At 42.0% G+C, this 14479-nt stretch overlaps 2 protein-coding genes and 1 long non-coding RNA gene across 4 annotated transcripts in view; 1 reads left to right on the top strand and 2 right to left on the bottom strand.

The window, feature by feature from the left end:
* MTDH (metadherin) overlaps nt 1-6394 on the bottom strand; it is a 31401-nt gene extending 25007 nt beyond the window's left edge. The window contains exon 1 of one of the 2 annotated variants that reach the window (XM_080583129.1): nt 5653-6394. In XM_080583129.1, the coding sequence (XP_080439255.1) occupies nt 5653-6051 (399 nt within the window). In that variant the 5' untranslated portion in view covers nt 6052-6394. The remainder of the gene's footprint in view (nt 1-5652) is intronic. The other variant, XM_080583130.1, reaches the window with a different exon arrangement.
* The window catches only part of CPQ (carboxypeptidase Q), a 358649-nt gene that overhangs the window by 57181 nt on the left and 286989 nt on the right, over nt 1-14479 (bottom strand). The window lies entirely within an intron of this gene.
* LOC308191102 lies at nt 6613-8927 on the top strand. The gene is made up of 2 exons (XR_013947701.1): nt 6613-6820; nt 7211-8927. It is a non-coding gene; the product is annotated as an uncharacterized lncRNA (long non-coding RNA).

Below are 14479 nucleotides of genomic sequence, written 5' to 3'. Positions count from 1 at the left end.
TGAGAATGGAAAGAAAATAGAATTCTCCTCATTTCATCTCAATCTTATTCAATATAGGAATTACTTACTGAAAGAAACTTCTGTAAGTTACCAGCTTTGAGACCACCTACATCTGTACACGCCGTAAGTTATCTAATTAAATGAACACATTTAGCACTTTGTAACAGCTTGAATTTTTCAAATCATTCCGAGCTTGAATAAATTTCTTCACTTTATTCCCCAAGTACCTGTGCGTAACCCTCACAGCTCACTTACTTGTCAAGTTAAACTTCCATAGTAGAACAGAAATTAGAAGTTAAACATGCAGCATGAACAAAGAACATCCTGTTGTTCTTTTCAGATGGTCAGACTCGAGTGTAGTCATCGCATCAGCCAACTATTTTCCCTTCCACAGTAATTAAAGGAAGGAAATTAGCATGTATTACTTTCCAAAAGTTTCTATAATAATGAAGTTAAAAATCTGGACAGTCCTAAGTCTTATCGTCACTTTGACAGCAGAGGCATATGCCTCAGCTTCCATATTCCCAATGCAAAAATACGATAATTTCTTTAACGCTCCCAAAAAATGAAGAGTGAAGTTGTTGTGTTGAACAGGATTAAACTACCCGAAGTTTTATACTGCTGTTAGCAATTACTCTCACCGAGAGAAATGCAACTGCCAAAGGTATTAATTGATACTAGGTCCACACAACAGGTTTCTTGTTATTCGTAATGATTCAGGTATTTAATTTTCACTCTAATTTAGGGTGTTAAGCATAAGTAACCACTGTACTTCATATTTGTTTTAATGTCTGGGTCAAATGTATTTCCTGCGCAAGACATCTATTTAAATAGAGTTTAAACCACTCCATACATTGTTCTTAGTTATTCTGTTTATTAAAACACATGAGCTACCTTAAGTTCGCATTAAACCAACCTGATTGTAAAAGGCTACATTACAAAGTTAGTGTGACCTACTCCTTTAAATACCAGATCTGCTCTTCAGCTTAACTGGGAAGGGAATTATTTCTTGCCATTTTGTATTATGCTTACAGAGCACCCCTGGCACCAGTGCGTATCATAGTATTGCTTACTGTAGTTAGCTAGCATGCCAACTTGTTATTTGTAACTATTAATAGAAATTGAAAGATCAGATCACCTAACCCCTCTCCTCCTGCAACAGCTGGCTTTAAATTAGACCTTTTATATCTAGCACACTACACTTCTTCCCTTGGCGTTCTGAAAAATCGTTTTATAGATCTGTCTCTCCAAAGTCTGTCCAGCAGTTCCTCTCCACAAAGCTCACAGCGCAAGACTCCACAGGGATACCAAAGATCTGATGTTCAATCTTGACAGTAACCCACTGCCAAAATCAGTTCTCGAACCTATTTTTCCAGATGCCGTACAGCTATGTTGCTAGTGGTACAATGTCTTTTTAAAATCCATGATGTTTAAGATCGTAAGGTGGAGAAAGAAACTCTAAGTTATTTAGTGGTATGCCTAGGTAACAGATTTGCTGCAGTATTGCTCTTGGACTTGTGTCAGAAATGTTTACAGCCAGCTAACTTCTTTTAATTCTGTACATTGCTTTGCTTCTTCGGTATAACATATATACCTTAACTTTGAACACCACTGTCTTTATCTCTCTCAAAATTTCAATATAAACTGTTTAATATATTGAATTTGAAAAGCCTTCAGCCATTTCTCCTAAGCACTAAGCTAATTCATATCCGTTAAGAACCCTCCAGAAAAATTCATCCACGACTGCTAAAAACACTGTCTGATCATCTGATCGTGTAGACCATGACCATTAGAAATAAGTTTAAAAGCCTGAACCGTCATACATTTCTCCCTGAATATTTGCAATATTTGCCTTTTTGGTGGAAGCTTTCCACATTTTATTTCTACCCACAGATGAATCATAGACTTTTAACCAAAATTCATGTGACCATTTTTGGGTATAACACAGATAGCAACAGAAGCGGGAAAGAAAAAAAGCTTTTCCAGAGTATTAAGAAGTGTTTCTTTTAAAAGGCAACTACAGCTAAAAAGACAAAGTTTAAAACTTGGCAGTAATATACTAAACTTCCACCAATAATACTAATTCACTTAGATTGATCAAGTTATTATATGCCGTCTTTGTTTCCTCTTCGTCCAAACAGCTATAGGGAAGATGTGACAGCAGAAATACTGCTGTCAATAACAATACTCATTTCTGAGCACACTCCTGAACTCGCCTGCTGATCTTAAAACTCCAATATTTAAACAACCCTTTTTCCACATACATTCTTTTTTGAGGGCGTTAAGATAATCCAGAAGTAGAATAGAGGTTTTGCTGACATTAAGTGCTGAAACCAAAAATACTGTTCTTTAAATACAGTACAATGCTATGGATACCTCAGTTTCACACTGCAAAAAGCAGTAATGAAATTGCTATCATTCGAGTTTTACAAGGCCATATTAGCCAAAGTCCTTAGTTACACATTACAAAGCTACGCCTACTTACAATTTTTTTTGGCCAATGAAAGAATCCATTTACCACTATTTTCTATAAGCTTTTCTTTAGACAGAAACTAAGCAATTTTCTCTGCAAGCCCTGGACAAGCCTACAGCCTTATTACTGCTGCAGTTTGACAGGTACAACACGTGAGTACTTTTAACTAAGTATGAAAAAGTCTTTATGCAGTCTATTTCTAAGCGTAATAAGCATAGCCTGAAAAGTTCTTTCAAGCAGGCCAAGTAAGAAGCTTTCTCAAATGAATGCCAATGCTTGTACCAAAATTAAACTTCAGTGTGCAGCCTTTACTGTTCTGATATACTTCAAACAATAGGAAATATATTGTTAGCTTGGTATTTTCTGCATCTGTAAATAGATGGGATGAATGGCTTTCTATAAGCTGTAGCTGAATGCAGATTATTACTCTTAAATTTCTGTGATGTTTTCCAGATCTTACAGAAACCATGTAATATCATTTTCACCTTTTTTCTTCTGAAGGTTTAAAAAGTAGAAGCAAAGCAGAGGAATTATTTACAAGGGAAAGGAACTAAGATGAAAGATCAAGAGATTTTTGGAAAGGAAAGGAAAAAAAATCTTAATAGGGGCGAAAGAGCTCTGAGATGGAAGACAAAGTGCTCTGTCCCCTGCCAGGAGCTAAGGAAAAGAGAGAAAGGGGCTTGAGGTTTACTGTACATGTACAGAGAGAATCTGAAGTGAGGATACCATGACGCTACCTTGCTCCAAGCTGCTGGAGGAAGCCAGGACTGGCTCTCTGAACTTAGTGCTAATGAACGCTAAATCATTCATTTGATCTCAGTCTACCCACAGCAAGTCAATAAACAGAACACCACAGCTAGTACAGCTTCCAGTCAACTCCCTGCCATTCAGCTCCACATCGTACTAAAAATCTCAGTTAAATTGTACCGTACCTACGAAGGAACCAAATAAACCCAAACACAAAAAACAAAGCAACAATACTCTTCCTCGGAAAGGGAGCAGTGGAGAACATTTCTGATCCTGACTGATGAGAGCATACATCACCCGCCCCACAATGAGCTCAGTAACCCTACATTAAAGTAACCCTACGGCTTTTAATTAGACATCTGGAGAGTGCTTTTTAATGCTCCAGACCAGTTGCTCTAAGCTTTCTGTAATGCCTGTAATGGAAATCTAGACCCCGGCATAGCAAACCCTCTGGTAAATCTATTGATAATAGGCTTACTCTTTTTCCTTCACAGACCTCATTATTAGCACGAGTGTACAAAAATACAAGATGAAACCACTACGCAGCCTTCGGTAGGATTTTCTGCTGCTTCTCTAAATTTCCAATGTGATTTTGAATGTTTTTCATGGTGAAACAAGTCAGAAAATCTTGGAACGCGCTAATACAGATCCCCGCGAACTTATGTTGGAAAACTAGCACAAGGCAGGCCTATTTAACTTCACTGCTGATACAAACTTATTTGCACTGTAGTTAATGATTCAGTTCTTTCATTTTCTTTCCTGCAAAGTTTTTTTAATCTTATCTCTGCATTAAAATAATGGATACAAAGTTCTACGAAAATAACTTTTCAAATCTTAAGAATACAGAATGATATCTTGACAGATGAAAAACTCTTTTACTCCTTTTTGACTATGAAACTATTTGCTCTTCCATAGCCTTAACTTTCGCTATTTTGTGCCTGAGTAAACCACGCTGGAAACAATACAAGTATTTATATTCACTGAAAATGTCGGCTAGTTAAGTTTATACACAATTAATACAAAGCTTGCTTTTATAAAGCCCTACACTGCAGAACATTGCCAATACTGTATCTATTTCTTCACTCTGTCTTCTGTTCAGGCATTTCTCAGTGTCTCCAATGATGACTTGCAAGAGTTTATGTTGTTTTTTTATACTGGAGTTTAAATAAAATAACAAAAATCGGGATTATTTCTAGGTTTAGTCTCTTTTCTAGAAAGCATAACAGATCTATTAAGCCTTAGAGGATGTCCCTTTCAGGACAGCAAAAAACACTGCATCTTTAACGTGTCTTCTTCAAAATGGAGACCTAGCAACATTTGAAAAATTCTGAATCACAGTGCTTCCTCTTCTTGGTGCTTAGTTATTAGCCTATTGCAACTTGCAGAATCAGCTCCAGCGAGTTTCAGGAGTTCACTGCTCAAAGACAGTTTGGTGCTATATACAGACTTTTGTATTTTTTTAATGGAGAGCAGGCTAAAAAATCTTTAACAAAACTTCTCAAGTCTCAGTATTGCCACAGAACCAAACGAAGGCACAATCCCTTTCTGCACCTCCTTTTTCACGTCATTAGGCAAACAATTCATATTAAATTTCGCACTATGTAATTAAAAGACATAGTTGTAAAAGGCAGGGGACAGCTGCTGCACTTTCATTCCTATAATCCATTTGGATGTAAATAGGATTGCAAACATACCAACAACATAAAAGCTATTGAAGCAATCCCTTCAAGTCCCAAAACTATGATAACTGGAAGCTTGAAAACAACAGCCAATAATTTCTTCATTCAATTCATTTTCTCATGAAAACGCTGTCAAAGACACAAGACTCCTACATCACAGACCGAGGATTACAATAAAAGACAGGCACGATCTGTTTTTAAGGGGCTGCTGAGAGACAGATTTCCTTATTAAAGGAGATGATCCTTCCTGCAACAACCGAGACATGTTCCTAGCGAGGCAAATTCACCACAAGCCCGGTGTTAACGTGTCCTGCCGAAAAGGCGCAGCAGAAAGCCTTACTCAAGTTTGAATCATCGCAGCCTTTACGAGGCTTCCAACAGCCTGTACCTGCCTGGGCTGCGACTCCTGCCTTGAGAGGCTGAACCACGGTAAGGTCTCTGCTACCAGCTCCCGATGCACTAAGCTTTCGATTGATAGTAAAAAGACAATACTGATAGTAAAAATGCAACAGTACAGTGTGCGTACATAACCCACGGTTCCACTAAAAAAGCAGGGAGCTCTCTCCTCCTTCCCCAGGAGGAAAAAAAGCATCGTTTTCACCTAAATGTTGTTTTGCAAAGCTCCCGGGCAGCCCGGAGGGAGCCCGGCAGACGCCACCGGGGTGAACCCCACTACCTCGGACCTCGTCCCACCCCCAATTCCCCGGCGGTGCCCAGGGCTCCGTGGCCGAGTCCCCCCGGCTCCCCTCTCACCCTCGCCGCTTTCTCGGGCAGCTTCTTCTTGCTCCTCTTCTTCTGCTCGTCGCCCTTCAGCCCCAGCTGCCCCGCCGCCTTGCCCGGCCCCCCGCCGCCTGTCAGGGCCGTCGCCGCCGCCACCGCCTCGTCGCCCTTCCTCTCGGCCCGGCCGGCCGCTGCCTTCCTGCGGAGGCCGCTCCCGCAGGCCAGGGCCAGCAGCAGCCCGAGCAGCCCGAGCCCCAGCGCGGCCGGCAGCCCCAGGGCGAGCCAGGTGGGCAGGCCGTGCGGGTCGAGGCCCAGCTCCAGGCCCAGCTCGGCTCGCAGCAGGCCCAGGCCTCCCGCCAGCGCGTCCCGCACCCGGGCCGCCGTCTCCTCGGCCTGCTGGGCCGCCGCCTGCTGCCAGCTGCCCGCGGCCATCGCCGCCCCTCGCAGGCACGAAGAAGGGGACCCGAGGCGGGCGCTCAGGCCGAGCGCATCGCGGCCACCGCCTTACGGACGGCGGTCGGGGGGGGGGGGGGGGACGCGGAGCCGCGCCGAGCCTCCGCGGGACGCGGCAGCCTCTGCCCCGGAGGCAGCCGGGTCTCCTCCTCTTCCTCCTCCTTCCTCCTCCCCGCAACGTCAGCGCCCCGCCGCCATCCCCGCCCCCTCCTCCTCGTCCTCCTCCCTTCCTCCTTCTTCCTCCTCCTCCTCCTCGGCCCGGGGAGGCGGCCTCGACGTGGCAGCCGCCGAGCGAGGCCGGGCGCCGCCCGGTGGCGGCGGGGAGGAGGCTCCGAGGGGGCTCGGGGGTCGGGGTGCTGAGGGAAGGAGGCAGGAGAGGGGCAGCGACCCCTCCGTGAGCAGGCAGGGTGCGTTTCCACCAGTGTTAAATCACCTTCGTGTTGCTTTGTAGTCGCCCCGAAGAGGAGTGGGCGTGTTAATTAATGGTTTGTCCCAGCTCTTACCAACACCAAAGCCATCCCCGGTTCTTCTCGGCCTACAGATGTCAGCGGGGATTTTGTTCTGTAGGGCTCGGTACAGGGAAAGCCTTCCTGCACCTCCCCAAACCACATAAAGCCCCAGGGCCCCGGTGCTTGTGCAACGCCTGGAATTGTGCCGCCACCCCAGCGGGAGCACCTCTGGTCCTGAGCCTCGCACGCCCCACGCCGAACGTGTGAACCGGCACGTACCTGTGGCGTGCCAGCTACAGGTACAGGGAGCGGCCAAAGCTGGCCATGAGGCAACCCACGGGTTCCTGGGACAGACAGGGAGATGTTGCCTCCTGTCCCGCTTCAGAGGCCCGTTTCATGGACCTTCAGAGGCCTTCTCTTTCGGAGAGAAGGTTTTTAAAAATGCCATTGAAAAATCGGTGTAATTTCGAAATACACTAGCCAAGGTAGTGTAACAACGTAGATGCTTTCCAAGTGCCTTATTTCCTAAGATCTCAACTCCCACAGCTGGCTTAATATGTGGAATTAATTGGTGAGCTTTATGTAAAATACTGCCGGGACTCCAAATCTTAATTTATCCATGCACTTAAAAATGAGCTCTCAAAAATTTGATCCTGAATGCATGTCATGTCTTTATTTTTATAATTCAGAGACCTGGTCTCACAGCATCCAGGGTTCCTGCAGAATTTTAGATGTCAGACCCCAGGAGCTGACATGGTTGAGAAGCTTTACAGTGACTGCAGCTTTAGTCTTCTGCAGTGGGACATTGATGGAAGCTAACAGCACGTCCCGTACTTTCAGCTTGCAACTTTACTTATAAAGGCTGTTCATCTCATAGTATGGCAGAAAGAAGCCCGCATGGGATACTTGAAACCTGAAATGTAGTAAAATAACATTTGTTTGTTTAAACAGCACAGTGATAGCTTACACTGTTTTTGTATACTGGTAGCTTTGCCTTATTTTGTAAAGCCAGTATATTTTTCACACACAAGTATTTATGTTTTAAAAGTTCTTTGTAAAGGATTCAAAAGTGCTCTTGAGATTTTTTTTATTATTATGCCACCTTTAAACAGGCAGTCAAGTGCTTATTTTCTAATTGACTTAAGTTGGAATGAAAGGTATTGCTGAAAGTAGTTGTAGCAACTGTCTAAGGCAGGACATTTTACAATAGACAGTTACATACTTTTTGAAGATTAAATTTATTGAAAGTCCTAATACTTTTTCTGTGTGTTTATGCTTCAGCATAGACTATACACATGAATTGGAAAATGTTAGTTTTCATGGTACAGACAGTTGCACAACTGAGCCCCCCTAACATGCCAAATAAATTCTTATTCTGTAAGTAGTTGCTTAGTTTAGATACCGCCCTATATAGATAGGGGTGGCAGAACAGTGATCATGTAGTTTTAGTACAAAATAAATTATCTGAAAAACACCTGCAAATTTGAAAGCATTGTTTTTTAAAACACAGGCCATAGAACATAGATTTTGTTCATTTTAAAGTTACCTAGGCAAGAAAACACTGCAAGAACCTGATGAGTCTCGATTGCAAAATATAAGCGGTTGAATTTAAGATCCGCTGAAGTTTTTGTGGCCCCGTAGCACCACCGAGTGGCAACACCGTGAATAGCAGCGCAGACGTGGGAAACGGGTTGGTGTTAAAAAGGTAGCAGATCCGCCTTGAACATAGCCCGTTTCAGTTTGCTTGGGATGGTGAAACAGATGAATCTGAAATTTATCTTTTTATTCTGAACTAATGTGGTACAGGAATAAGTAGGCATAAAATTTGTCACTGATTGAAATATTTTGCAGGAAGTTTGTGTTTTGGTAACATTAGAAATGGCAGGAACTTACATACTACTGAGACTGCACATCAAATAAAGCAAACAATCTACTTCATACTAATTTTGTTACAAATAGCAATTTAATATTAATCTTCAAATATCTTAATGGATTTATTTGACCAAAGCTATCCCAAGGACACTTTCTGGCAGTGCTGAATATAAAATGTTTCTTACATCATTCTCCAAAGAATCAGAGCAGAAGGTTGATTATTCTCATTACAAACGAGAATACAATTACAGAGCCAGAAAGAATAAAGATATATATATTTTTTTTTTGTAATCTCTCTTCTTCCTCTTTCCCTTCTTCCTTCCTTGTTTTACAACCATTATTATGCATATCCTGTATAATACCTTGCAATGGCTCTAAGCCTAAAAAGAAAATTATTGCAACAAAATTTGAACTGGCAGAAGGTTTTTATGGAGAAGTATACAGAGGGTGCACAAAAGTATTTAAATCTCAGTACCTGTTCTTTGATATGGTATGCAGAAAAAGAAACTAATGCTTCAAAAATATCAGTTCCATGAGATTTTATGATTATCGTAAGTCAGTGTGGAAGCCCCATGTCCTTGCAGTTCTGGATATTCTTTAGACTAGAAGTCAGGTGGATATAGCAGAAGTAAATTAAGCCTCTCAGCATTTAAAGAAAGAAGATAGAATCCTGACAAAACAAATGTAAGGTTTCTTTCATGTCAGGAAGTTGACAAATCTTGGACAAGATTTGACAAAATCTTGGACAAGCTTGGCTGTTGTATTATCTCACATACATCATGACCCCAATTTACTTTAAGGTGAACACAGTACGCCATTAACACGATTTGGAGGCTCAACCCATCCTTTGCGTTCAGGCTAAGTTGCAGTTCTAAGGGGCCAGAGTCTAGAGCTCCACTTGAAGTCGACCTGAAAAAGAGTTGCTGAAGAATTCCTCTTCTGAGAACTTGGTTGTCTTGGCAATGGCTTGGGGTCTTTGGCCGTCTCAGTTGGTGTTGGGTTTTAGAGCTCAGGCTAAAATTAGGCTTAGGGACAGGGAACAGACAAAATTTGTCTCTCTTTTTGGACTGGGGAAGGAAAGGGGCTGCAAAAAGAATTACTCTCTGAGAAGCTTCTCATGTGGGTGGTGGTTAGGGGCCTTGGGCTAAGTCTCAGTCCACAGCTGTGCTTAGGGACTTGGTTATGTTTTGGTTTCAGAGAAGGAAGAAAGTCTAAAGATCTGTTTGTTTAGGGATTGGAAAGGGACTGCTGAAGGACAGCAGGGGTCGGAAGAATTGTTTGCTGAAGACATGTTCGCCTGGACTATGTCTGGGTCTGTCAGGCTAGGGCTCAGCTGACACCTAGGTTTTGGTAAGGGTTAGAAGAAATAGAAGGAGTGGGATTTCCAGCTGTAGTTGTCTGGCAAGGGGCTGCCAAGGGGAAGAGTGGGTTGTCAAAAGGATTCTCCTCTGAGATCTTTTTCACCCGGGCCATGACTGAGATCCTATGCTTAGCTTCAGTTTACATGCCGGACATATTTATCTGGGCTAGGGCTAGGCTACTTTGGGCTAAATTTCATTCAGTTAAATGAGGTTAAGGTTTAGGTTAGGGTTAGGATCGGGAGAGAGACAAAGGCTAGAGCTCCTGCTGGGATAGACTTCAAAAAGGGCTGTGAAGGGAAGGATTGGGTGGCAGAAAAATTAATGCCTGAGACTGTGCTCCAAAAGGCAAAGCCTAGTGGTGTTGTGCTAAGCTTCATATCACAGTTTAAGGGTAAGAGAGTTTGTGTTTGGAAAGGAAGAAGGCAGGGAGTGGGTCAGGAAAAAGGCTGTTAGAGGAAAGAGGGACATGCAAACAGAATTCTCCCCTGAGGACATATTGATCTGAGCCATAGTTGGGGTCTTTTAGGCTAAGTCTCCACCAGCATATAGGTTTAGGGTTGGGAGAGAAACAAAGCACAGGGTTTCATCTGGAGAGAGGCCCTAAAGGGTCTGTTGAAGGAAGGTATAGGGTGAAAAAAAAATTGTGCCTTAAGGACTTGTTCATTTGGGCTCTGCTTGGCTGACCTGGGCTAACACTCAGTGACCTCCTCTTCTCATAGTAGTGAATGATTTCAGCAAGTCTTGGGACAATTTCAGTTTTTCTACAGCAAAGCCTCAGGAAAGATTTCTTTCCCACTTAAGGGGAGAGGAAGAGGACATTTCAGTTAAAAGATGAGTAATCCATGCTCCGCTTGTACCTTGTAAGTTCACCTTATTTATTTTTCCCATTGATATGTTCAGCTTCTGGAGCTGACACAGAATCCTAAATCAAAATTCACTGCTAAGGAATACTGTCTTCAAAGTATTTATTCATTTTACATTATTTTTTATTATTGCGCACATTCTTGTGTATAACCATATCATGCAAATGTAGAAACATTCCCACAAAAATCATGATCTTAATTCCCTGTATGAAGGGTAAGTCTGTTCTCATTAAACTTTTGACATAAATAGTGCTTAGGCATCAAAGCTAAATTGTCGTTATGACTGATGGAGCTCATGAGTGTCTTGGGAGGTGAAGAACACTTTGGCAGACTGTTCGCATTCAAATTTCTATCAGCCTTAAGCGCTGAGAAAAATAAATATGCAAAGACTTGCTACCCAGCTGGGAATAAAAAAGTTTGAATTAACAAAACGCAAACACAGAATTATAGGCCTATTAACTCATATCTGTGGTAATACAAAATTGTTTTCTGTATTTTGTCAAGTGTACATTAAATATCCCACGTAATAGGTCTTCTAACATTTATCTTCGGAGAGTTTTCACAGCTTCATTTCATAGGCAAGACAGTTTTCCTAATACAGCCTTTCAATCAAGAGGTGGTTGCTGTTTATACAGATGGAACCAAGTTGGCTTGAAACTGCGTGGTTCATTTATTAGCAATGCAATCACAGAAGCAAAGTGTGCAGGCTCATTTATGCATTTAACCTTTTGCACCACAGTTTACAATGGGGAGTCTCCTATGCTGTCAGTACCTGAGCCAGCTAGTAACAGGAGGCAGGGACATCAGTGTGTTGTAGACCTCTTCAAGCTCTTTTAGTTGTTCCTCTGGGTTCTGCCCCAAATAACTATCTTATAGGCACGGGCTAGTTTCTGCAGTTCTGACCTAGAGGTCACTGGGAATATTCCAAAATACCAAATGTTATCAGAAAACTCCCATTCAAGGAAATGACAGTCAGTAAGGGAAATGTCTCCATTTTGGTGAGCTTTTGATGTAGCACACCTGGGGCTCCCGTAGGAAGCCAGGTCTGGGTCAGGGTGCTGTGAATCCTGAACACCCATGGCTGTGAGGAAGGGCTGCCACAGAGGCGACCAGTTCTGGGCAGCTATACTCTTGAAAGCCCTTCCTCGCACTAAAATGTCATGGGTTTTCAGTCCCTTTTCTAGTAGGTCAAAGCTGTATAGTCCCTTGGGAGGAGAAAAAACAGCCATGAAGCTATGAATAATACATGGAGCATATGTGGATTCAATCTGCACTGTCAATGCTAAGTCTGGCATTTCCTAACTTTTGAGTACTTGATTTGGCATTCTTAGTTGTTCTTAATGTGAGAATTTACATACCAATTAGACTTTTTAGAAAATCTAATAGGAAAAAAATATTTAGCTGATCCTAAAATCTACTGCAGATTGAAATTATTCCTGTGCAGAGGCCTTACTAAAAAACTCAGCCTCATTTAAAGTTCCCTGGAGCCTGGCTTCCTGAAAGATCATTCTAAAGGTTAAATCTACAGTGCTCAATAAAATAATCCCAGGGATAGTTTCAGCTCCTGGTCCTGGGGTGGCACACGCTGACGTACCTACAGTGCTCAAAACTCTCGTATAGCTGGTGGGCTGTGTCCATACTGACTAGGACATGCCTCTGTCTCACTTGGGTACCATGTGATGTCCATGCAATTTTTTTCGTTGGAAATTTGATTGGAGTAGTCCAACACAAACCCAATAGTCCAACACCTACTAATAATTAAGGACTGTGAATACTCAGAGTACATTATTCACATTTACTCTTTTTATTGGACTCAATCTATTCAAATGTCTTACATAGGCAATGGGAAGAAGTGTTTGCTTTTGAAAATTTCCTCCTAGACATTAGGCAAGCTCAACTGAAAGTCTGAAGAAGAGCATGAAAGAGGCCATCTAGATTCCTATGAAGTTTCACGCAGACCTGATTCCTAGTGTGATTCCTAGTTTGACTGGGACTTTTTAGGAACCATGTGGTTGTTACTTAATCATTCCATGTGTGGTTTTGATCTAAACCAGAGCGGTACAATGCAGAACCTTCACATTTAGCATTACAGAGTGAGTTAGGTTGGCTGGGCCCATCTATTCCCATCCCCTGCTCAAAGCAGGTCTAATTATGAAGTTTGACCAGGTCGCTCAGCCTTGCCCTGTCAGGCTTTGAAAATCTCCAAGAATGGAGATTTTTCAGGTTCCCTAGTTTCAGGTTTCAGTGCTTGGCCATCCTTGTGAAGGATGTTATCTTTATATGACACTGGAATTTCCTGTGATGCAGCTTGCAACCATTATCTCCTCCTTTCTTTCTGCTGCACACATTTGATAAGCGTCTGGCTCTGTTTTCTCTATAACTCTTCTTTAGTTAGCTGAAGGCATCAGTTAATTCCCCCTTAGTCATCTCTACTACAGGTTTACCGAAACCAACTCTCCTTCCATGTCGTATGCTCCAGTCTTTTAAGTATTGAGAAAATAGTGAATTTTACACTGAGAAAATAGACTTATAGAGCCTGAAAATCAGTAAATAATCAGTGTTGTAAATAAAATGAAAGCTGGTAATTAAATAGGTATTTGGGGCTGAAAGCTAAACCAGAACAATGGGGACAATGGCAAAAATTCTATTCAGAAACGGCACAAACAATATTGACCAAAATGTGAAATGTGACTTTTTTCCTGTTTCATTTAGTTACCTCTTTTCACAGAACCATAGAATATCCCAAGTTGGAAGGAACCCACAAAGAACATCGAGTCCAACTCCTGGGTTCCCAAAGGACCACCCAAAAATCAGACCATGTGTCTGAGAGCGTTGTCCAAACACTTCTTGAACTCCAGCACTCTCAGTGCCATGACCACTCCCTGGGGAGCCTGTCCCAGTGCCCGACCACCTCTGGGTGCAGAACCTTTCCCTAACCCCCAGCCTGACCCTCCCCTGTCCCAGCTCCATGCCGTTCCCTCGGGTCCTGTCGCTGTCCCCAGAGAGAAGAGATCAGCGCTTTTTTTTGCTTAGTCTTAGACTTTTGCTTAGTCTTCTTCTCATTTTAGCTTAGGCTATTTTTAAAATGTGAGAAAATATGATTTTGAAACAAAAATTCATATTTTAAAGTTTTTGGCATTCCTGAACAAAAACATTTTATTGCAAAGAAGTTGAACTCTTTCAACCTGTATGGATTTTCCACCCTGTCTGCTAGCTAAAACTGCTAGTCAGCACTTTGATTCAAATTCACGAACACTTTCCTTTAGTTCTATTTTTACCAAATTCACTATTAATTCATTCTTCTATATATTGAACTTTAAGAAGCATTTTATAGCTTCAAAAAGGTGAACTGGCCTAAGTGTTTAATTTAAAAAAAGAAATAAAAAAAAATAAAGAAACCTAAGAAGTCACAGGTGTTTAGTTCCATATATTTTTCAAAACATACCCAATGATCATGAACTGCTATGATAGAGCTGCTGCAGGCTGCACACCAAATTTCTGAGCGGCATCCTAGCCTTCTACCTGCAGCTGTGCTGCCTTTGTGCTATCAGCACATCTTACCAGCCTGTGGCCTCTGACTTTAACAAACTTCTGCATGTCCTTCTGTCTTCTTTTTTTCTGTTTTATTTTTAAAGTCCCTTTGAAATTATACAGAATATTCAATCGCCTAGCCTAAAGGCTAGCTTTTATGATACTTAGTTTTATTACATGTCATTTATGGAGACTGTTCAACAATTGCTGCCCCATTTTTACTGTGTCTAAAATAGATATTCTATTTCCTGTATTAAAATCAGACTCTCAAATCCTCTCATGAAGTGTGGGATATTCTTTGGGGAATTATACTGAACAATAATAAGAACAT

This window comes from Anser brachyrhynchus (genome assembly GCF_964034855.1).
Source record: "Anser brachyrhynchus genome assembly, chromosome: 2".
In the NCBI taxonomy this organism is placed as follows: domain Eukaryota; kingdom Metazoa; phylum Chordata; class Aves; order Anseriformes; family Anatidae; genus Anser; species Anser brachyrhynchus.
Note: the sequence above shows the minus strand (reverse complement) of the source record. Positions and strands in the feature narration are given on the sequence as shown.